Source organism: Triplophysa dalaica, chromosome 4, assembly GCF_015846415.1.
Source record: "Triplophysa dalaica isolate WHDGS20190420 chromosome 4, ASM1584641v1, whole genome shotgun sequence".
NCBI lineage: Eukaryota > Metazoa > Chordata > Actinopteri > Cypriniformes > Nemacheilidae > Triplophysa > Triplophysa dalaica.
Window position 1 is genome coordinate 12,391,149 of NC_079545.1, and position 23,562 is coordinate 12,414,710.

The 23,562-nt window shown below is 40.6% G+C and overlaps 1 protein-coding gene across 12 annotated transcripts in view; it reads right to left on the reverse strand.

The window, feature by feature from the left end:
- The window catches only part of fbrsl1 (fibrosin-like 1), a 245,130-nt gene that overhangs the window by 24,978 nt on the left and 196,590 nt on the right, over nt 1–23,562 (reverse strand). For 11 of the 12 annotated variants that reach the window (XM_056745377.1, XM_056745375.1, XM_056745383.1 and 8 more), the window contains one exon: nt 7,633–7,681. In XM_056745377.1, the coding sequence (XP_056601355.1) occupies nt 7,633–7,681 (49 nt within the window). Of the gene's footprint in view, nt 1–7,632; nt 7,682–7,776; nt 7,840–23,562 lie in introns of those variants that run through there. The other variant, XM_056745386.1, reaches the window with a different exon arrangement.

Sequence of the window (23,562 nt, forward strand, 5' to 3'; positions counted from 1 at the left end):
CCTGTTTGATTAATAGAAGACCACACAGATTGGGGATTTCAATTTTTTTCCTTTCCTTCTCTTTTCAGCAGCAAGAGGCTCACGCCGAGCTGTATTTGCAAGTGTCTTAGCATAGCTCAAAACGATTAATGACCGTCTGAATGTAAAGTACGAGATCTTAGTGCAACATCTTTCACTGAAGAGCGTCCCTCTGCGGTTTGCTACCATGTGCTTATTTCAGGGCTAATTAGCTTAACCTCACAAAGCGTCTCGGAGCTGCAGGACTTCACTGTGATGAATGCAGATGGAATAACGTGCCTGCTGAGTTACTTCAATGCACAGAAACCCGTGTTTGTACACTTACACATTACAACCTGAATGTAAATACCAACTAATGTGAATAATACTTTACCATAACATACCACAACCACGTCGCTGTCCTCTGAACTTCATCAAGCGTGGACGTGCCTTTATATTTTTCCTGGTCATGGAATTTTATTCATTTAACCTCCTTCCTGTGCTCGACCGCAAAATTCCAGGCTTTATAAGATCCTTTTGAACTGGTTCCCGAAATGACGAATCCATTACAAGCATGTTTGCAATATCCATCTAGTCTTGCGATTCGCCTCTGCCAGTGTCTGAACATTATCCAAGCTTCATGTTTGGCTACAAGCAGCAGCCATCTGGCTTTGCTAGCCAGCATAACAACCTTCTCTGCGAACAGCATCGACTTCAAACGCAGAACACAACGCTAAAGATCTCATCCTGGCATCATCTTCAAACCAGCGATAAAGAACGAAGCCTACATATTTGATATTCGCTGCCTATTCTAACCCCCTGATAAAAAACAGACTCTCTTGCTAAAAAAAATTATATAGCCTGCAGCTAGACTGATGGTTATCCCATGCCTAGTGGAAATGATCACACTGGGGATAGTTAAAGGAGCTCCAGCAATCAACTCTTGAAAGGAACCGGTCATTAGCTGGCCCACGAGTGCTAAAATTACCATGCGAAAACACAGGCAGACTTCTGAGGAGGCCTGACCTCAACTTTACAAGCTGCTCGCCTCACTGTAGGACTACTAGATCATGTCAAGAGCACTGCTTCATCACCGTCTGGTCTCAGGGTGGCCATGATATAGGGTTAGGATGGTTTTAACAGGCTTATACTGGCAGCCCAGGGTACGCTTACTGCGAGGTGTAAGCCTTTTCTCTAAGGCGTTCCAACTGAGGAATAATGGCTTTACTTTATGGAGGATAAATCTGGAATGGCTGGTCTTTCGCTTTCTGTGAAACATAAGCGTCAATTCTATAATTTTATGACTGGGTTAAAAAAAAGATTAGATTTTACTGCAGAAATGTTCTGCAGATTTCCAATCTGGACACCTGTCATTCACAAACTTCTACACATATCATACCGCTTGCATTGTTTGTAAAAACACACATTTGTGTAATTTATTCATGCTTGATCTGTGTAACCCCTTTACACCGCTATGAACATAAAGACCTGATGCCAATTCTGCAGATGATTATTGTTTTATGAAAATGTGGCACCAAATTAATAATTTTATCAATTATCTCAAGTTTTATATGAATTCTCTTTTGCTTACTGCTAAACTGATTTTAAAATGTGAAATGTATTTTTAATACTGCTTTGCAACAATTGTGAAAATCATTACAGAAATAAATGTTAATGCGAGTTACCAATACGCGATGCTACCATTAAGCGACAATAAAAAGTAGTTATTTAAAAATAAATAAATATCATTACATAAAGTCAGCAGGCCAATAATGCTGCTTGCAAATAAAATCTCTATACACCGTTTATTTTTTCTTAAAGTTCTCAGCCAAGTTTGTTGTATGCATGAGTACTTAAAAGGTTAAGTTATAACTTATCAATAAGGTGCAGACCTTTGCCAAAGAATCTCAACAAATTCAAGCTACTGCAATATCAATACCTCATGCACAGTCAGCTTAAATACACAGCAACAGCTATAGCATTTCAGCAAATGGCCAGACGTTTACAAAATCAATACACTATGTGCGGCATTTCGACTGAAAATGTAAACGAACGCGGAGACGAAATATTATTTTCAGAAGCACATAAAAAACTATTCTTGTCAGTTAAGTTAATAGTTAATTACAGCCTGGGTATTATAGCACTCTCTACATAAAGAGAAATCACAATGGAATCATGATTTAAAACATCATAAATATTGAAAGGAAATTAAAATAATTTATGAAAAAGGTTGGTCGACAGGGTGTGTTTTTCAGTTTGAGCAGAGCACAACAGCGGGTGGAGGGAAAGAGGTAGATAGCTTCAGTAATTGCTTTTTCTCCCCCTGAAGCAGCTTCCTGGCTTTTATCAAAAAGGCAATCTCTGTCAGTAATGGCTCAATTAATAATTAAACACATGTTTTATCTTTTCCACGTTCTCGCTATTTATTTTCATCTCCCTGACAGGCAAAACTACACAAACAGGGTTAGCGCTATCAATAAAGAGGAACATTCATAACGCTTGCTTTCCAGAAATGAAAGGAAAACACACATGCCAGCCAGCCGACACAACAAACGGCCATTCGCTCCGAAACGGCGGGGAAAATAATAAAGGTTGGAGATAATAAAGAAATATGAATGCCATTCTTCCATTTCGGCTGAAGTTGCAGTTTGGTTTTAGTGAGCCAAGTGGGAGCTGACGACATTTATGAAACCATCACATTCAGCGAGTAGTTCCCTCGTCGGAAATATCGAAATTGAATACATACAAAACATTTTGGGTGTGTGTAGACAAAGAGCTGAAGAAGAATAAAGGGCGAACAGGCACAAACAATCACCCTCACAAAAGACAATGACATTCGCCGTTTACTACCACCAAATGACTCGCAGGGTAGCAAACGAAAAAATCGTGGATAAGAACATTTGCACGCGATAGCAGCTGGCTCGGCTTTTATTAGACAAAAACACATCTATTTCCACACGTACAGGGGACAGAAACCTACAAAATGACTGGTAGGTTTAATATAGCAGCTAATCTAGAAATATTCCCCGCCCCCAGTCTGTACACTTTTAACGTCAGCCGTCCAGGTCCGACCCTGACTTCTCTTTCTCCATGCTCCCACAATCCAACAGCTGCAAAGCTGATTAGCTGGTCAAGGGGTCAACCTCTATTCATTATTTAATGGCCAAGAGGCCACGAACACTGCAGAGCTAAGGTTAGCAATACATCAGCATTAACCTCGGCGGACTTGAAGAGCTGCATACAAACACTCTTGCATTCTCCATCTCTTCCTCCTAATCCCTTGACCCCTGCTGGCCTCCGCTCATTTCTTCCTCCCTCTATTTTTCGCCCGTGCAGGAGGAGAGGGAGGAGAGCACATTGTACATTCTGAATGGCTGAAGAGGGAGGGCGTGTGCAGAGGGGGTTTCTCCGCCGAGGCGGAGCAGGGAGCAGACTTTTATTGACACGCAGCAAATAGCGGGTAGGAACAAAGGCCACTCAACGACTATTGAATCGTGGGCCTGCAGACAGAGTGCTTGATTAGCGATTCGACACGGAGACCCTGAGCCGTGTAGCATATAATGAGTGCTTAGAGAACGACCCTGCAGCTCCCCGGGGACAGCGAGGAGGGGTGTGGAGAGCAGCATCCATCCTCCACGGAATTAAATCGGCCAAATGCTATCAAGAAAATGAAAAAAAAGCCAGACATAGCTCTTAATCCTGAATCATATACGTTGTGATAACAGTCAGCTGTACGGACTGTCAATATTATTCATAAGAGATCGGACAGGTAAATTTGCTTTGGTGGGTTAGCGAACGGGCTGAATTTAGCTACAGTGGATTAAGAGCGAAAGCCGCAAGGCCGAGGCACATTATCAATTTGATCTTGTATGGTTGTGGCGATGCCTGTTACCCCCCTCCGTTTTTGTTGCCGTCTCACTCTCTTTCTTCCTTTGTTCTACAGTCTTAATCCAGTATGTGTGGGCCGGTAAGTTTAATGGAAACAATTTATTAAATCTGGCTTAAAATGCCATCTGCTGTTAAGCCTTCCAAAGCCGCTAAGCTTCCAGTTTGGCCGAGAGCTGGCGGTGCTTCCCGCGTACAGTAATACGCTGTTTAAAAATGAGCACAACGGGTCAAAATTAATCAGGATTAGCAAACCAGAAATCCACTTCACAAATGGCTTTTCACCGCAATCTTCCTTCCTTATCCCAGCATGCACCAGGTTTGCATGACAGACCTCACGCACAATATGGGTGCGTCTTGGCTTCGCTAAAGGGGAAAATTAAGAAGACCAACCCCCTTCCAACTATGCCAAGACCCTCTAACCTTATTTTGTTGCTAGCGGATGCCTCAAACAGTTCTGAATCAGATCAACAATCAGTTTATATAGCTCTGTAGTAGCTGTATTCTGCAAATTTAATAAAAAAGTAATACACCAAGCTATATTTTATACATGACTGTATGACATAAAGACAGACAGTCTGGCAAAGTCTCTTTTATTGAGGTCCCTAATTGTGTTGCTTGCTTCAGCAAGCACCACTAAGTATTCACAAACACTAGGGAGCTTGGTTTAATCTGCTTGCATTCCTATGAAAGATGTATTAAATCAGCCAGAATAATCTTAAATCAAATTATGTGGAACTATTCTGCGCAAATCCAAGAACAAATTCACAATAGGAATAGAATTCACTGATGGAAATACAAACCTGGCACTGCTAGGTGGAGAGCAAACCTATATTACTTAACAAAAGCATGGCAATCATATAAACATGGATTATGGAAAAACTAATCTTACGGTAAACTAATTAAAAACTTGTATGCCACCACAGTCCTTAACTGAGGGGACAAAAATCAAGCAAATCGAGCACTGGTGCGCGCCAAAGCTGTTTGGGGAAACAAAGACGCATGCATATTTGCGTAAGCAGCACCACATGCGTGGCGAGGTATTTCCCTGTAATGCAATTCTCTAACGCAAGGCCCGAGCTAGGCAAGTGATCATTGTGCCAAAAGTTCTCCAGGGCGGACCAATTTGGGTATCAGAGTCGAGCTAGCTTCAGATTGGTCTCGGTGGACGAACTGTAATGGGACACATATGCCACTATGCCCCCAAATCTAGAATAACAGCCCAGAGGAATGTTGCATTCCATGGAAAAAAGGGCTGGAGAACCCACATTCAGTGGCGACAATGGGGTAACGGGGTAATGATACAGTTCTTGCTGAGTGCCTTTGAGGCTGTTGTAAGAAGAGTTATTATAGCAACTGGAGTAGCAAGTGAAAGGGCATGTGTGCCATAGGGAATTTTTAAATGAATTTAACAACCTTGTTTTACAATTTAAGGCAAAATATACGTTTTGGATGAGTGAGCCAAATGCTTCCAGCTGAGACCTAAAAGAGTTTAAAATGGAAAAAGTTTAACTGAAGTCCAAACTAAATCTTAAGTGAAACTTTGTATATCAGTGGTTATACAATCCCTGCAAAATCCATGCCCTACATAAAATACGCATCAACAAGCAAGCATGATTTTTATTCCCTTCAGTTTTAAATAACTTAATCCACATATTCCCACTTTTCCTTTTTCTAGTCCTAATCTGGCAAACCCATCCGCTTTCTGCGATCATTCATGTAATACCCATGGTGTGTGGGAATGGGATTTTCTGTGAGTGTAATTCCCCAACTATAATCCCTGAGATGCATGTTTGCGTGAGACACATTAGCAGGATTTTGAATTATCTCTGAATCAACACAAACCCAGATTAACACGCATGTTATGGCAACAACAGTTGACTTCATCAACAGCGTCCGAACCACATGACAGTTGGTGCTCAATTCATCACCATGTATGCCTAAAACAACTTTATTTTGAACCTAGACACTGGTCACAAGTTCTACTCTTCCTCTAAGATCAAAGTTTCAAAATGTCTTCTCTCACTTCCTCTTATCTCTGTATTCATAGAGCAGGCGGAGGCGGGTAAAGGCTTTCTGAAGGACTCATGCCAGGCATCACAACTATGGCGTTAAACCTGACAGCTTCTCTGTGCTGTGCAACAAGCAGAATACATTTCACAATTTAGTTCCGCTACAAAGTCTGGATTTAAACCAACTCAAAACTTCCAGTGCCGCCTTTCTGTTCTGAGCTAAACTTGGACACACATTAAAAGGCAACGAAACCGGCCATCTATGAGCAGCCGATTGAAAACGAATTGAAAACACAAGGACAAAAATACGAACTGTTTTAACTTATTTACATAACATCTTAGTTGCCATACCCAGGTCACACAGCCACTAGTGCTGCACCAGAATTATCCAGTTGCTTTCTTCTGTGCTCTACACCCATATTAAAACAGGGGAGAATTTTTGGTTATTCCTGTGCAGATCTATATGTGTACCACTCAACATTAATGGAACAAATAAGAAAAGCAGTACTATACCTGCAAAAAAAAATATATTTAACAGGTGTGAACGGAACATTGATATGAAAATATCAAATTATTATAAAATCACAGAGGACAATGGAAACATATTGCTTATTGTTAGACTTATGGAAATAGAGGTTGCTGTAAAGAAAAGTAATGTAAAGTAAGTAATAAAGTAATCCATCCATACAGAATATTTACATACTGAAATCAGGTATTGACATTAAGCATTGTCATGTGGTTGGTTGTCCTTCAGACAAGTCAATTTTTCATCACACTCGACTTTCGTCCGAGTACAAATATTAATTCTCTCCATGATTACTATAGATCAAAGGCAAGCAGTAGTTATTATTGGTGTCAGGACAAGCAAAACAGTTTGTTGCACAAGTAAAAACGTCTGTTGTCATCATTAAAAAATATGCATGTGAAGTTCATCACATAAATAGGCAGATAACAAATTACATTAATGTTAAATACAAATGGATAAATTAGGGTAATATAATTTTTAGTTAACTTAAGTTTTTTATTATTATAAAAATATTACTATAAAATAGAGGTATATTTGCCCACATAAATTACTTTAGTATATTATAGTGATATTTACTATAGTAAGCAGCAGTAAATTCCTAGATAATATGCGCCTACGGAATCCGCTTGAAATCCCAGAAGTCATTGCTGCACGTCTATCCAAGTTTGTTCTTCCGAGGTTGCCTCGCAAGACCGGACTACACAAGAACAGTTCTTTGCGTTCTTGGAATTGAGAAACGGTCTTAGTGTGTACTTGACGATAGCTTTACTCAAACGATAAAATGATTGAAAATAAACTCTCATAAACTTCATTTCCACAGTTGCTCTGTGTTTATATCCTCATTCAGTGCAGACGCAGACCTCGACCATCAATGTGTAGTATCTTAATCTGTACATCTCATTCACTCCGACACGCAGAACAGCCAGATGACATATAAATAACAGGATTCCGTATCTAGATATATGGACTAGATGCGGTGCGCCAATGATTGCTGTCACACACAAACAAGCACAACCACAAGAAACGCAATTCACACAAACATGCAGCTCTGTCTACTGCACTTATTCTTATTATTCTTAGCAAAGACCGTTTTTTTGTTAGCACTGATATTTTTTTATTATCTCTCACTTGCCCATACAAAACATTTACTTGTCCCGGACAAATTTCGAGCCCTGGAAATATTAACATTTAAATGAATATCCAGTGTTTTACCTTTTGGTGGAGTAGGTGAGAACAGCTTCTCTGATCCTACATCAGATGCCTGCAAAACAGAAGCGAAACACACTATTAGACAGAATACACTATCAAGAGTATGTACATGTCAGTGGAAGAAGCTTATCTTTTAACAGCACTTATCTTTTTTGGGGGAAGATAAAACATTGGGGGGCACTGTTGTGCCACCCAACACGTTTTCTCATTAACATAAAAACAGACAAAGTTAAATGATGCAAAATACCAACTGACAAAAGTTTAAAATCAAGAAACTTCAAGCTTATGTAACTTTCCTCCCCATATTCTTAATGTTTTGACACAGGAACACATATGGATTGTGACACAGATCCATAAATCCTCTCCACAGATTAGAATAGGAAGAAGCCAATCTCCCTACAAAGTTACTTAAGTGCTATGTAGACTAAACATAAGTATGCTTTTCCTTCCCCTACATGCAGCAGAGCGTGTAGTTTCTGGCAAGCCGCAAGTAAAAGTAAACATGCCATACGCTTAAAAAAACATACATGCACTGACAGGCAGGACGAGGCCTCTTTATGAAGAGAAAGACCTCTTAAAATCCTTGCACACTACACACAGGGGCGGTATAGAATGCCTGCATAGACATTAATTTGTTTTCCTCCAACACAGAGAAAGAGAGACCATACATTTCAATCTTCAGTTCTATACATTTGATGTTCTCACTGAATAATAAATTGTTGAAATTTTGAGCACGTCATGCTAAAACCCTATAAGAAAAGTCTCATTTAGCAAAACACCACATAAAATATTCAAATAAATCAACTAGGGAAAATACTGAACCTATAAAGTGTGCTCAGTCTAATATTTGAAACCTTCCTGTGAGATCCACAGCACGGCATCATTTCGGAGACCTCCGCTGGCGTGAATCCTGGACTACATTAATAAAGAGCTCTATTTCAGACCCATAATTCACTACGTCAAGGGACTCATTTTTCAGCAAGCAGGATTTTTCACTACACAAGCTCTCTGTGTCAGAGCGCTGGAACACTTTAGCTCACACACCCATGGGATTACATGTAAGAGTTTCACAAGAAACTGGGTCCGTAACATATGCCTTCGGTTCGAGCTGAGCCTGTTGTTAACGTTCCTTTGACACGTGCCTTTAAAGTCGAAAAGAAAATTTCAATACAATCAGCCATCTATGAAAGGTTGTCTTATGAGGGATTGACACAAGAAAGGAACTCCAAGACCATAAAAAATTAATTTATGGTGCCTGCATTTCCCTTTTTGTAGTTTTTTGCCAGCGAGCTATTCTGAACAGCAGCCTATAAACTGCGTCCCTACGGGCCGGAGGTCAAGAGTCACCCACAACAAATTCTTTGCACTCCTGCGATGCAGGGGGTTTGTGATAAAAGTAAAGAATGATCAAAACGAAGCAGAGAGGAAAAAGGAAAGAGAAAGAAAACAAAACAAAAACCAAGACTTCTGATAGACGCAAAGGGGCTATGACCATTTCAAAACGAAGGAAATTGAAGCCACATTGCTGGGAGCTAAACAGAGCTGGCGGGGCCGCAGGAGGCCTGACCCGAGAGAACATGTGATACTGGATGTGGAGACAGAGGGGATAGGGCTGGGACTCCGAGACGTTGAAACAGCCCTCAGCTCACTTCTCCCATTGCACTTATTAACACGAGCCAATGAGACACCTCGCTCTGGATCATGACCATGACTCTCAGAGGAACCAGAGAGATAGATGGGCAGCGCAGAGGGGAGTGAGGGAGTGAAAGACAAATAAAAAGGTCACGGGCCTGTGTTGAGACCCGCTGCCTATACATCTCTAAAGTGCCACTGGACTCTTTCAGGAAAGGAACGGGAAGACAGAGAGGTGATGCATGAATAATCCCAAGAGAAAAATACTAAGACTTCATATAAGTATATATATGAAACAACTGACATAAAATTACCTACAAAATTAGCATAGTATTATAAGATCCATGACATAGTGTAACAAATTTGCATTTCTTTACCATTGAATACTTTCACACATTTATCCCGCAACTTTTTTATGACTAAGACTGTCCTCACGAACCAAGTTCCAGATATAGTCCCTCATCATCGCTTCATCCCACCTTCCCTGATATATTTCCCCCAGTTCTTATGAAACAGTTTCCCACGTTCCTCACTAACTGCGCCAATATTTGGTCTAAAGACCAAATACCAATATATCGTAATTAATGATATAAGCTCAAAATTTACTTGAGCTAAATGCACAAAAAATTATGCTACATGAAAATAAATGTTACCACAATTATTAGCTTTAGAAAAGAACTATAAAAAGGTCGGGTGAAAAATAAATTTGTTCCACAGTGTAATGTGCAATTAATTCAGTATAAACGGCAAGATCTGCCAGGTCGGTTTTCTCCTCTGCGCCTCCCCCACGCCCCTTGTTTCACCTCTGACACCCTGCAGATTCAAAAATGTCCGAATGCCAAAAGAGGGTGGCACCGCAGGGCTACTGGAGGCTTCAGTGTGGAAGGTGTGGAACTGGTGCGATGTCACATTGCCAGTGGCTGGCAGGCTAGGCAGATGGTGTCAATTACCAGACATAGTGAGGGAGAAACAGAGAGAGGGGGGTAATGCCGGTAGCTTAGCCTGTAGAGGGCTTTCATTGTGCCCTTAGATTAACCTGACAGCAACAGTTCGACCTCTACAACAAAAACACACATTAGCATGTGGGTCGCACCTATGTTTTATCATTGTCACTGCAGATTCCTCCTCCCTTCCCCATCAGCAATCATTCATCACTCATCCATTCGCCTCTGTGTGTTTCTCTTCTTTTGTAAAGACATAGTACCTATATAGTTCCTATATTAAGTATGATATTACCGACCATTTTTTTTTCTTCAGAAAAATTGTGACAATAGAATTCTTTAAAATGTCTTTATGTACTATGAAAAGTCATGTTTCTAACAACAATAATTCGTATTTGAGTGAATGCAGGATGTTGTCTATATCTTTAAAGGCATCTATTTTCTCACTGTTTACGTAACATCATGTTAAAGAGGGCCAGCAGAAGGTTGATAAACATCTCAGTCATCACCCTCTTGATACAGCTGAGTGCCTAACCACAACAACATCTACATTTTGCTCTATTTTTTTTGTTTGTCAAGTGTGTGGGGGTTAATGTTGTAGTCTTTGGGTGTGCTATTGTGAGTGAAATGTTGCAATGTGGGTGTGCAGGGTTGAGCGATTGTGTGTGCATGTTAATACCTCTAGAGGAGACGGGCTCTTAATAAGAAATATTTAAGCATTTGATTTCCTTTTAACCTCAATACTTTGTCTTCTTTTTTAAGGGTATTTGAGGTCTTATACTGAGAATGCACAGGGTTGTGCGATTAAGCGTGTGATCTTACACTGCGGATGCGCAGGGATGTGTGATTGTGTGTTAAATCTCACACTGTGCGCGTGGGGTAACGCGTGTAGTCGCCTGCCGCTGCACACATGCAGTCACCCAGGCATGCAAGTTCCTGCTAATGAAACTCCAAATTAATTATCTTCACTGTGTTTGTCCTTCTCTCTCTCAGCCCCCTGCCTCCCTCTCTCTCTCCTCCTCTCTCGCTGCTCTGCTTAATGACCTCCTACGTACTCGTTTATCATGAGCGCTGCTACATCTCTCCCTCTGCGCTCTCATCCTATCAGCCGCGCCGCAGACCGCCTCCAGTCAGAACAGGTGTGCGTGAGAGTGATTACAGCTCTCTGCCCTCTCCACTCCACAGGAGAGTGACACACACACACTCCCACACCAGCGCATTAGACATGCATCTGCACCTAAAGCATCATTAAGATGATAATGTATTCCACTGGGTGACCGTGCAAAATGCGGTCCTACCCACAAGTCTTTGCTGCTCGCCGCGAGCGCTACATTCCACGTCAGCCGTGATTGGCCAAGGGTAGGGAACGATTCCTCCGTTGAACTCTCGCTTGGCAACAACGAGCCTAGAAGCTCAATTGGAATTACAGCGCTGCTCCTGTGCTTTGCATATCTATCTCGCCTCCAGTTCCTGCGATACCTCCTTCAAATCTCCGTCTTTCCCCTAATTCACCTCTTCCCCGCAGTTACTTCATTTACATTTCTACCACCACCACTGCACTGATCCCTCTTCATTTATCGTTCTGTATTCATCTTACTTTTTCCACCTTGCTCGCTGTAATTTACTCTCTACTTTCTGGAGTCGCTTCCACCTGCTTATGAGCAGTCAAAGACTGTTAACATTGCACTGTGTTGGTGTGACATACAAATTAAAACCTAGTGAGCGCAGAGCAAGGTGAGATTGTGAGTAAAGGGGGCAAAATAGGAGAGAGAGAGAGTGAGAGTGAGTGAGGTTAAAGATGTGTTGCATAGTAACACTAAAAAACCTGAAAATTCAAACAGCGAGCAGGGTCTCAAATCAGATCAGTTGCAGCTCCTTTCAGGTTTGACACATGGCTGGAAATACACAATAGGTGAAACATGGTAAAAAAATGCCATACAACCATGTGAGCTTTCTAGGAAATCATGAAAATATGTTACATCAGTTACAGAAAACAATCTGGAATACAGATAAAAACCAAACAGATTCCAGAATTCAGTGCAGAGTATAATGAAAAATCCCTGTGTATGGTTAAGCTTAATATAACATTAATTTCAAACTAAATTTAACCTAAAATTGAATGACAATTAATAGAACCAACAAGTTGAGTGGTGCATTAGTTAGCCCAACACATTTCTTTACATTTTTGTCAGTTTCTCAGGAAACATATGAACTAGAGATGCACCGATACTAAATTTCTCCACCAATACCGACGGCCAATAATTCGGAGTCATATCTGCTGATGTTGATACAGATAACAATTTTAAAGATTAAATTAATATTTCTTGAATTTCTGAACGTTATCAACACTTAAAATGACTATTAATATTGAACATCAAACTAGTGATGTTTCTTAAAGACGGGATAACATACTATTTCATGGATTCTGACTTCTTTACGCTGTTAAACATGCATGCTTCACATGCTTAAAAATCCCACAACAGGGATCCTATTCCTTTTATTGGGCAATTCTCCCTGAGAAGCAGGGCAAGGTGAAAGAAAGAACCCACCCATTGTATTTGTATTTGACTGTCCTCTTTGGATAGACAGGATATATCAGCCCTGATAATCGGCTGTTTTTAAATTTTCGTCTGATAGCGTAGAAAATGGCTTTTATTGACCGATGTCAATTATTGGCCGATACATCATGAACTAATAGAAATGTATAAAAATGCACGTCACATCTGTCACCGCATAAATATAGATAAATCTCAACTCTGTTGATTCTTAAAGAATTTGATATTAACATTTAGTATAAAAATATACACAGAAAGCACAAACAAGGGATGAAATAATCAATTTGTGCACTTTGCATATAAGGCATACCTTCTGTGGTATCTTATCCAAAGTGTTTAAATTGTGAGAAATCATTTAGGTTACCTGATTTCCTAGAAGGTGGAAGCCAGCAGCTCACTGGATTTTGGAAGACTCATGCTAATATTTATTAAGTTGGTGGGTTAAAAGACAATCATTACCAAATGAATTCAAATCTATTTTATTTTATTGCGTTCTTCATAAAATCAACTCACAGAAGCTTTACAAGAGTCTTAAATCCTGCATTAAGCGAACCTAGGGCAAAAGTGGGAATGCGAATCTCGCTAAATACTAGAGAAATGATCTACTAGTGCTGGACCTATTACTTGCACCCGATGTTCCCATGCTCCTGGGTGACCGACAGTAGCCACACAGGAGCTGTCACGGTCTAAAGGCTCTCATGGGCCACGTCAGTGAAAGCACTGGAAGATAAAACCTGGATTATCAGCGAAGGAATCAGAGCCTGTTCTTTAGTACATATACTACAGATAAAGATCTCAGTCAAGGGTTTCTTACTCCGGCCAACATGGGCGAGACAACTCGAGCGGCAAAGACAGAGATGGAGGAGGAGATCAAAAAAAGCTTTGTTTTGTGGGCACTTCCATTAGACTTCTTGTCATTTGATGATCACAGAGAACAGATAATATCTAAAACCCTACTGTAAGGCCAACAAAAAATGTACATTTGTTACGAAACACAAAATTTTTCTGTGACATAATACTAAAGCATGAAATCTGAGGAGGACAGCAGGGACTAAGATACAGACTCCCACCAGCCGCATGTGATTCTTCTAAGACTCCTAGAGAGCTTTCTTGTTAACCTTGTTTTCATCAATGAGAACAACGTCTGAGTCATTCACAACCTCAGGCAAGTAAAAAGAAAGGCAAGGGAGAGTTACTTTCTCTGCATGTCTGCCTCTCTGAAAGGCAAACCTATCCAGCACACTGAACAATTCATGGATAATAAAGGGTCTATGCCCCTTGCTGGGCCTTCATCTGAAGGAGGAAGAAGAGAAAATTGAGCAATGATGCCGAGGACTGTTCGAGGCCTTGTTAGACACGGAGCATGGCGGTCTCACTGCGTGGTAGTCCGTGACATGCTCCGCCAAGCACTGACGCATTTAATGAGAGGAAAAATGCAAAGCAAGACGCCCTGTTTTCACCCGACCGTGGAGCCGTGTGAATCGTACATGAATCATCCCCTTGTAACACATATACCCATACTGCCAAAAGAAGCAGGCATCCTAACCTGAATCCAGGGGGCATTCAATATTCAAAAAAACCTGGTTCAGCACATCACACTTGAGTAACTGAGAAGCCCTGCTGAGAAGAGCATGCACGGTGGCCCACACACATTCGGAAGCATTTAACCTCCGACCTTTCAGGTGCTTAGCCTAAATTGAAATAAAGGCCTACTGAAATCACATAGTCCATCTACTTGGCAGAGCAAGAACATCAAGAAACAAATTGGGTACCTCAAAAAAAGTTTGAGGGGAAGGAAATGAAAAGAAAAAAATGGACAACGTGCCAAAGTCTAGTCCCCCTCCAACTCCTGGCACAAACAAACATGGTATGTACTATATAAAGGGAGCTCACAGTTAAGCCAGGCTCCTGTTGGGAAGGAACGCGCCACATTAAGTGGAATTTACTTTTAAAGCAGACACCCCTGCTCACGTTACTGAGAGCTGTAATGCAATCACCATGCCACCGCCTGTCAGCGGGTTACCCGGCTCCCCTCGCGCCTTTTAAATCACCCCAGCGGCACCACTATCCTTAAAATAGAGGGACGAGAAACATCTAAGTTCCTTATTGGCTTTAAAAACTGTGTATAAGCCAATTTAAAGGCTGTAAGATGAGTGTTGATAGGGTCTGGGAGCTAGACATTAAGGATCTTAAATATATCTTGGTGCTAGTTTTGTCTGATGGTGTTAAAACCATTTAATCGAGGCATATGCTATACTGTCATTAAAATAATAGTTTTTGACCGCAAACCTAAGTGTGAAGCTTACTTATGCTTTGTAAAGGCAATACAACCTGGTGACACCAGTCTATTTTAGTCATATAACATTTCAGCGCAACAACATTTATTTGGAGCTCTATATAGCCCAACTGATGTCTTTATTCAGGGCAAGGAAACTAGCAGATATAGTTCAAGCATGCCGGACAAAGCCAGTTTATAAAGAGAACTTTAGGACTTTAAACACTGCAGCAGCTGGCCAAGGCATGTCACTTTTATCGACCACTAACACCAGCAAACAGCGCAGGGCTTCTTTTATCACCCCGTCCCAGATGTGCAGCATATGAGGGCCGAAGGTGTATAAATAAACGTTCAAGAAATTTCCTGTGAATAGCAAGAGCACTGGCCGTGCAAGACCAGTGAGCTAAGCACATTGTGACAAAGCGCAACACCCTGTCTGTTTATCATCAACCCGACAACTGTGCTAACCTTGTGAGAGAGATTACGGTTCTGGCTTTCACACTTACAATTTGAACCTCGGGTCTGCGCATACCAGCAACTGAGGCAACCTCATGTTAAAAAGCTCCCGGTGGGGTTTTCAATTACACTTAAAATATTCTTGAGGCAAAGTTAGAATCTGAGTGAGAGATTAATAGTTCATCTTATTTTACCAGATACGCAAAGATTTTTTTTTTTTTTTGATTTAGGGATGCATTGAAAGATTTTTTTTGGCTCAATTGATAACGATTTTAACAAACAACTATTTTAATTCTCGTAATATGCCTTGTGTACTACTATTAAACTTTTGTCACTAAATTCGATGTTTTGATTTAGAATCCATTTAATATTGAAAAATGAGGCACAAAGTTGAATAATATATGAATATATGAATAATACAAATGAGATGATTTCTATTTGCACACATTTTATTTTGCTTGGCAGGCATTTTATAATTTAATCCTTAGAAAAATGCTGGATAATGCAACAGACATTGCGTCACGCAGGTTATTTTTTATAAACTTTTGTCATGTTTTTTCATTTTCATGCTACAGTCAATATGCCAGTGGTTTTAAAATGATAAAAAATTGGCCAATAAATATGCCCGGACAATACATTGGTGCATCTCTAGTGGGACTGCACTGTGTTTATGTACAACGATGTGTAAAAAATAGAAGGTAGTCAATGTTTTTGATTTCATTTCTTAAAAGTCAGTTAAGGGTAACCTGACTGCAGCAAGGGAATAGCAATTACTGTGGAAAGTGCTGTGAACATATTTGTTCATGTTGTTACAGCCTTTTGTGCTCAATAAACACCTGGTAATTACAGGGCTACACAATAAAGTGTTATTTGCACCGGCAAAAGCATACAGTGTGTAAACCAGCTCGACAACACATCTTCCAACTGCAAAAGAATAAAAGAAAAAAGGCTCTTTTTCAACAAGCTAAGCAACACCCTTATTAGCGTGGCATTTTGTGCGAACTTCATTGAAGAAACGTTGATATCAATTGGAACAAGTTGCTGCCAATTAGCACCTGTGTGCTGAAGTATTTTTACATTGCTGAAAAGTGTAATAAAGGCTTCGTAGAGAGCAGGGTGTGTGTGGGCGCAGCATTCGAGCTGATTTACGAGATACCCAGTGGAAGAAAATTAAAAGTTCCTTTGGCTGCCAAGAAAGCAATGCATAAAATTGTTCACTGCGGATTAAATATAATGAAGCAAGTAAATGCATCTTTGTCTGACATGCTACACTTTCAATTATTCATGTGGAAAGGGAGACAACAACTGGCAAACAATTTCCCCAGAGTGATCAGCCCATATTCTTGAAGGCACATGATGGAAAGGATGAATTTCTGTCTCTCGCCTGTTAAAAGCTTTAATAAGTCTTTGCGAGCCTCCCAGCATCAGTTCAATGCGTTACAATAGATGTACATCAAGCTTGACTTGTTCCGCAATGGCAAACCGGACAGCGTTCTGCGCCTCTTCTATATGGACCCTGGCACAAAAACATTATGCGGTCAATTGATTTTCTTGACATTGGAAAAAAGCAGCTATTTACAAAGGCACTTGATCGAGCAAATAAACCACGCCTTGTCACTTAAACAAATCGTCTTAAACCGGGTCTCGACGGTCAACATAATAATGCTGCAACAGCATTTTAAAAACTACTACATGCATGCATACGCAAAGACACTTTTCCCCACGCCTTCACAGTGTAGCCTTTACTCTTTTTATGACTAAAATCTTTTTTGAAAACTTTCAAGATTTGTAAAAACCTACCTTCAAGCTCTAAAATTAGCTTAGTGTTGGTGAAAACCCATTCCTTTCATCCATCACTCAGATTATCCGCCAAGTCTCAGCCAAATGACACACGCTTTCCCTATGGAAAATCTATAAGAAATCGGATTGGCTAGTCGTTTAGACATAGTCCTGTTTGCATATCTTGTCTATGAACATAAAGAGGAATTCCACTCAACACCCTTCTGGGATTGGCGGCAAATAGCAAGAAGATAAAAGGCGGATAATCCTGGAATGCCAGAATCCTTTAACCCGTCATCCTGGATCCAACCGCAAAGCATCAGTGAGAGAAAAACCCTTCAGCGAGCAGAGATTCTTAGGCCGAGAGACGCTCCCTCTAACTCCAGAGCCCCTATTCTATCCTCACACTGCTTAAAAGCTTTACAGCGAGAAAGAAGGGGATTTAACTAAGTGGTAAATTCTGTGCTTCACTTCGCACAGGGAGAAAAAGGAGGAGTGGGAGGAGGCTGGCGCGGGGAGGCGGGTATGTACTGTATGTATCCCTGCAGAGTAATAAAAATGGCTTTACAATGATAAAGCCCTCCAACCGTCGCCTTATAAAGAGATCTAGCTGATGTGTAACCCTAATAAAAGGAAAAGAGGGGTCATGTGATTTATTCGTCTTATTTTAAAAAGAACTACACAAGTTATAATGTGCCATTTTATAAGAATCAAATTGTATTCATAATTTAAGATAAATGAGCTCAAGACGTCCTCCTCAGCCCAAATATTAAGGCAAGCACCCATGTATTGTTTTGTTTTATTATAACAATTACAAAAAAACAGACAAAAATATAGCAAGTATCACAGAGAACAATGAAGTCACTCCAATGTGGAACACATTATCCACAAACTAAACCAGAAACAAATCCCCTAATCTTCAAATGTGTGACCAATGGCAAACTATCATCACCTCAACCCCGATCCGCTCCCTCAGTCATGCTCCATTAACAGGTGGTATGCTCCTCATAGCAAATACAGCGAGCTTGAACACCCAGGCCCTGGCCTTGAACCCGCCCACCTGCAGAACATACATCAACAAGCCAGAGCAGCATTGCCTCAGCACTGAGAAAATCTACTCAGATCAAACAAATACCAGCGAGGAGATGACAGAAATACACTGGGAATCGTCTCTTCCTTTGCGGATGGTGAGCTGGCATCTTCTGAGTTATGATCGAAAGCTTCCTGTGGGTAATTAGAGTCTAACAGAAGTTTGCACTGTTGAGTCCAACTGAACGTGGCCCAATTATATTCCCCCAAATCCTTAACTCTATGTGTGGATTAGTGTAATACCTACCCGTGCCCCTCAAACCCACCAGGCCCCTTTTGCCCCCTGACATCTCTCCAACTATATCTGCCCCCCATTCCCATTATGGCAAACTGTCACTTGTTAGTTTCACCACTGGAGAACAGAAATGTCCACCTCCTAAATCTGCACACTCTTGCTGAAATTTAACAAGATCCACCTGCGCATAAGAGCACAGGAAACAAAGAACAGAATAACAAAAACAGGTGTGAATTATTGGGACCTGGAAGGGTCTTGGACAGCGTAATAATAGCCAACCAGTGTTGTTAAATCCATGACGCTAAATCTGTAAAAATGTTCAGATTACTAAAGCAGCATAATTGACTTCAACTTCATGTTGTTAAAACACCAACAACAACTTTTAGAATACTAATTTAGAAAACATTTGATAACCCAGTACTAACATCTGCTCAAACAACACCCCCAAAAACAGTGATGACAACTATGTATGTATATGTATGTGTGTGCATAATTCTTAATCATTGTGATCTATTGAATTCAGTTTTTTCTCAGTAATCCTATTTTTTGGCAGTGGAAAGGCTCATCTAATGGAACAATCAAAAAGCACTCCAGCTCTGGTTATTTAATAACGCTTTTGTTTCTCCTGAAGTATGAAATAGTAAACTCCTTACATGTGGCTTTGGAACTCGGCAGAACGTTATGGATATAGGCTTAAATGAACACACATGGAAGCACGAACCAAAACCGCAGACAGTATGACTGACAGTTTTGACAACTTTCCACACCTAACCTCATTGATTTACACTGAAAACGACATAAATCCACAAGCAACATTTCCGTATGTTGAACAATGTTTTGTTCAATTGTACCATTCAATTCATCAGTTTAAACAACTAATAATTGAAAATCAATTATTAAAAAAAACAAACACAAGGAGCCAAAATATGGACACAGTACACATTATATATAATCAAAAAGAAACAGAAACATGAACAGGCATCTCACATATAATTTGTTTTTAGAGGAGCAAGACCAGACTTCTCCAAGAGCCTGATGAGAGGGCACTCAAATTATATGAAGGCCAAAGCCTTGCCGACAGTCCACTCAATAGCAAACAAAGACCCGAGGAGCTTCTTCAGATCGCATGCGGCTGGGAGTCGGGGATTTCCATGATCTAGCTTTTTCTACCCCTCAAGGCACACTACAAAGAATTGTTAGAAATAGGTAACAAAACACATATGTTCTTCGCAATACAAGCGGAGTTCAACTCTATCTCAACTTATGTCCTCAAGTCAAAAAGTTTCTTTAATATTGTTTAGACTGAAAAACAAAAATGCTCCAAGAAACTTTGTATTTATTATGTAATATGTGGAAGCACAAAGAATCCCATTTATAGAACAGAATGGCGCCACCTTGTTCATTGACAGGCACGGGTTAAAAAAAATCTCAGCAAATAATCTTTTTAACATTTTAATAATTTCCCTCAATCTTAAAGGCATGTAAACCAGTCATGTAAAATAAACTTATGTTTCCCCCCCAAGTATACCATAACAGTAGCAAGCTTGTAAAATCCCCTGAAATAACCCCTAAAAACGTTGCAAACAAGCTAGCCTTCAAACCTATAAAAAACATGCTGTACCGCAGTGCACGCAGAGCTGGGGGCGTGTCATATGCTAGCGGGTATGGTCTAAGCACCTATCAAAACAGTGCTAGTCTAACTAGCCCAGCACAGGCCACTGTTTGCACAGGCGTTCTATCTCTCAGCTCTCTGATGTTGCCACAGTGCTAAACTGCACAGCTGTTGTGCAATCTGTGGTGGTGTTAATTACCCTAATGTGAACGGCAGCTTGTCAGCCCCACACTAACAAAGAGGCCTTATGGTTTTAATGTTGGCCATCTTTCGTTCTGCCTCCCATTCTGCTTCTCTCTTGTGTGCCCTTTCGCCACCCTTAACCTTATTTCTGTTCCTCTTCATTCATCTCTAGTTTCTTACCTGGCAGACCACCCGCCACATAAACTACACATCCCTGGAAAAAAAACACATCTAATGAAACCTTGCTGTGCAAATCTTCTTAGCGAGGAGAGAAAGAAGCTAAGGGACCAGATTAAACAAGGATTTAATCCAGTGCCAGTGAAAGGGTTTAAAAGGAAATATGAAAGCAGTGAATGGTAGAATGAAGATGCCGTGAATGGAAGAGAAGGCTGCAAATCTGAAACAATCGCTTTTCATCTGAGTTAGCATCTGTAAAAGCCTCAGAGACCTTCAGCTAAGAGAGTGTGCCATTTTCCACTAAACTTCCTGGAACACTTTGACTTGAATGACTTATGATGTATTGCTGTTGCGCTTTGATTTTGTTCCACAACTAAATGCACTTTTTCAACCCTGTTTGAACAGATGATCTAAAAGTGACGTAATTCGAAAATACTTCTTCATGCGTGGTCTGCTTATTACATATTTTTTCTTCATCTTGGTCATGTTCAAAAATACCCCTTCACTCCAAATCACTTTCCGATTGCATATTACTATCAGATCTAGCATTTGTAGCGTAATCCCAGATTGAACAAATTCATCTTTTTCGTTTGAACTCTCTTTGCAACAACAAAATACATCACAATTTTAATTTTATTGTAAGACTATGTCAACGACAATCACTGAGAGTAACAATTACATTACATTACATTACATTATTAAGGTATCATTGAAATGCAATCAAGGTTCAGAAAGAGTTTTCATTAATAGCTGCTACCTATAAGCTTGAAATCAAATGCAGAAACAGAAAGAAATAGAGAGAGAAAGACCACAACAAGAACTTGCAAAATGTTTTGCTTATAGGTAACAACAAGGGGAGTGTAATAAAGGTTTACTCAAAATGTATAAATTCAATTACTGCTAGCTACACATATCAAACAGCAGGTGTAAGATACGGTCAAAATAGCAGCAAGCATCAGCAAGACTCTAAATGTCCTACACAGCACAACTGTGAATTCAGACCAATGTGGCACTTTTCTCAGGTAGCGTGCACCGTTAGCCTTCCTTCCTCCCCTGTTCGATCTCTCTCCTCTATTATTAGAAGGAGAGAACAGCTGGTAAATGGCATGTCTGGGCCACGGGCTTCCATAATTTTCCACATCACACAGGCAGTCGCATTTAATTATGAGCTATAAAGGTGACAAAAGACGCACAAGTGCCTGACCGGAAAATCTGGCCTGTGAAATGCAGGAAAGGATGCTGACTGCTGACGCTATAATGTAAGTTCAGGACAGCACATGTAGGGCAAATAAAACATTTTCAAGAATAAGCCGAACGTGTTTAACATCATATTACTTAAGTTGTGTCTTTCCATACCGACACTACACTCAGGCCTGAGAAAAGGGTTGAATCAGACCCACCTTCAGAAAAAACACATTCAAGGCGGAGAACGAGCCACCCTGCACAATAGAGAAAGGACGCCTTTGGTGTTCCATTCTACAAGTGCACAAAACGCGGGCCACTATGCTCTCATACACAATGGCTAATTGGAACGGGATCACACAAGATTAAAGAGAGAGGTCTGAGAATTATTCATCCGCCTGCCTCTGTGTTTGAAGTGTAGTGGCTGTGGTTAATCTGCAAGGCTTTGACAAAACAACAGCAGCGGCGCAGCCGGACAGCGTGACCCAAGCAGAGAGGATAACTCCCTGACATCCAGCTTTAGCATCTCTGTGGCACACAAACACTGTGTGTGCTATGTGCAGCGGGCCCTGTTCAGATGCATCCGCTGTGTGCGGCTAGCTCACCCGGCGAGTGAGTCACTGACCTATGACTTCAGCGATACCTAGAGGTATTCAAAGGCCTTGGCACACTGCTGTTGTGCGCTTGCGTCTGTGTGTGAACGTTTGACATTTAGCGGGGAAAAAAATGACAAGAGGAGAAAGGCAGATGCGACAGCAGCTTCACAAAGCTAAAGGGTTACGCCGAGAGCAAAGTGATAAGACGAAGAAAGAAAGAAAGTGGAAAATGGATTGCATTGTTATGTTGGTCCATGGTCTTGCCATTTTTTTACAAAGCATTTGCCCATAGGAAAGGTCACTTTGTATAATGGAAATAGAAACAGCCCCCATTACTACAGATCTATATGGATATTTAACATTTTAATAAGATAAGCCAATATTTTATAAAGGAAAAAATACACCAAAACAGAATAAATGTAAAACTGCTGTCATGAATCACAATTCATGGCAGTTAAACTTAATCTTTTATGATAACTATTGTACACAGAAACACCCTTTGTACCATTAATGTTTAACAACAGCAATAAAAGATATCTCCCTAATCACCAACATTAATGAATTTAATTTACAACCGAATGAATCATGTTACTGCGGAGCCTTGTTGTCACAAACAGACATAGGCTTTACTGCTCTGCGCTTGTCTACCTTTAAACTCCATTTATTTCTCTTCGAACTAAGAGGACTCAAGATGTTAGCTTCAAGCCGGAAGGTCTGTCATATCAGTATAGGCTGTGATCTGCCTCGACTCTTATATTACAAATAGCTGGCAGCGTTTTCCTCACCCTCTTATCTGGACTGCCGAGCCAGGCCCCGCCATATCAGCTCTCCACGCCTGATAAGTGAAGGGTTGAAGATAGGAACCAGAGAGCGTTTGCAAGCTAATTCCAGAGCTGCATCTGCGCAAGATTAAAGATTAGCCTCTGGTCACGGGAAAAAAGAGGAAATATACATTTGATTTTGCAGGGGAGGAAGGTGAAGGTGAACGGGATGTTTTGGACAGCCAGTAAAAATCTACTATTACATATCGCAAACAGTCTGTATGCCTTTCTACGTGATGTAACCAAAACAGAAAAGTAGAGGAAAAATCTTGCAGTCTAAACTAGTTATTCAGCTGCCATGTTTTAACCAGTGGCAGTAGTCAATGGAAACTACATTATCTGATTTAATACGTGCACATCCCAAGGTCAAGTTTGCTATTTCCAAGTAAATTCTGCGAAC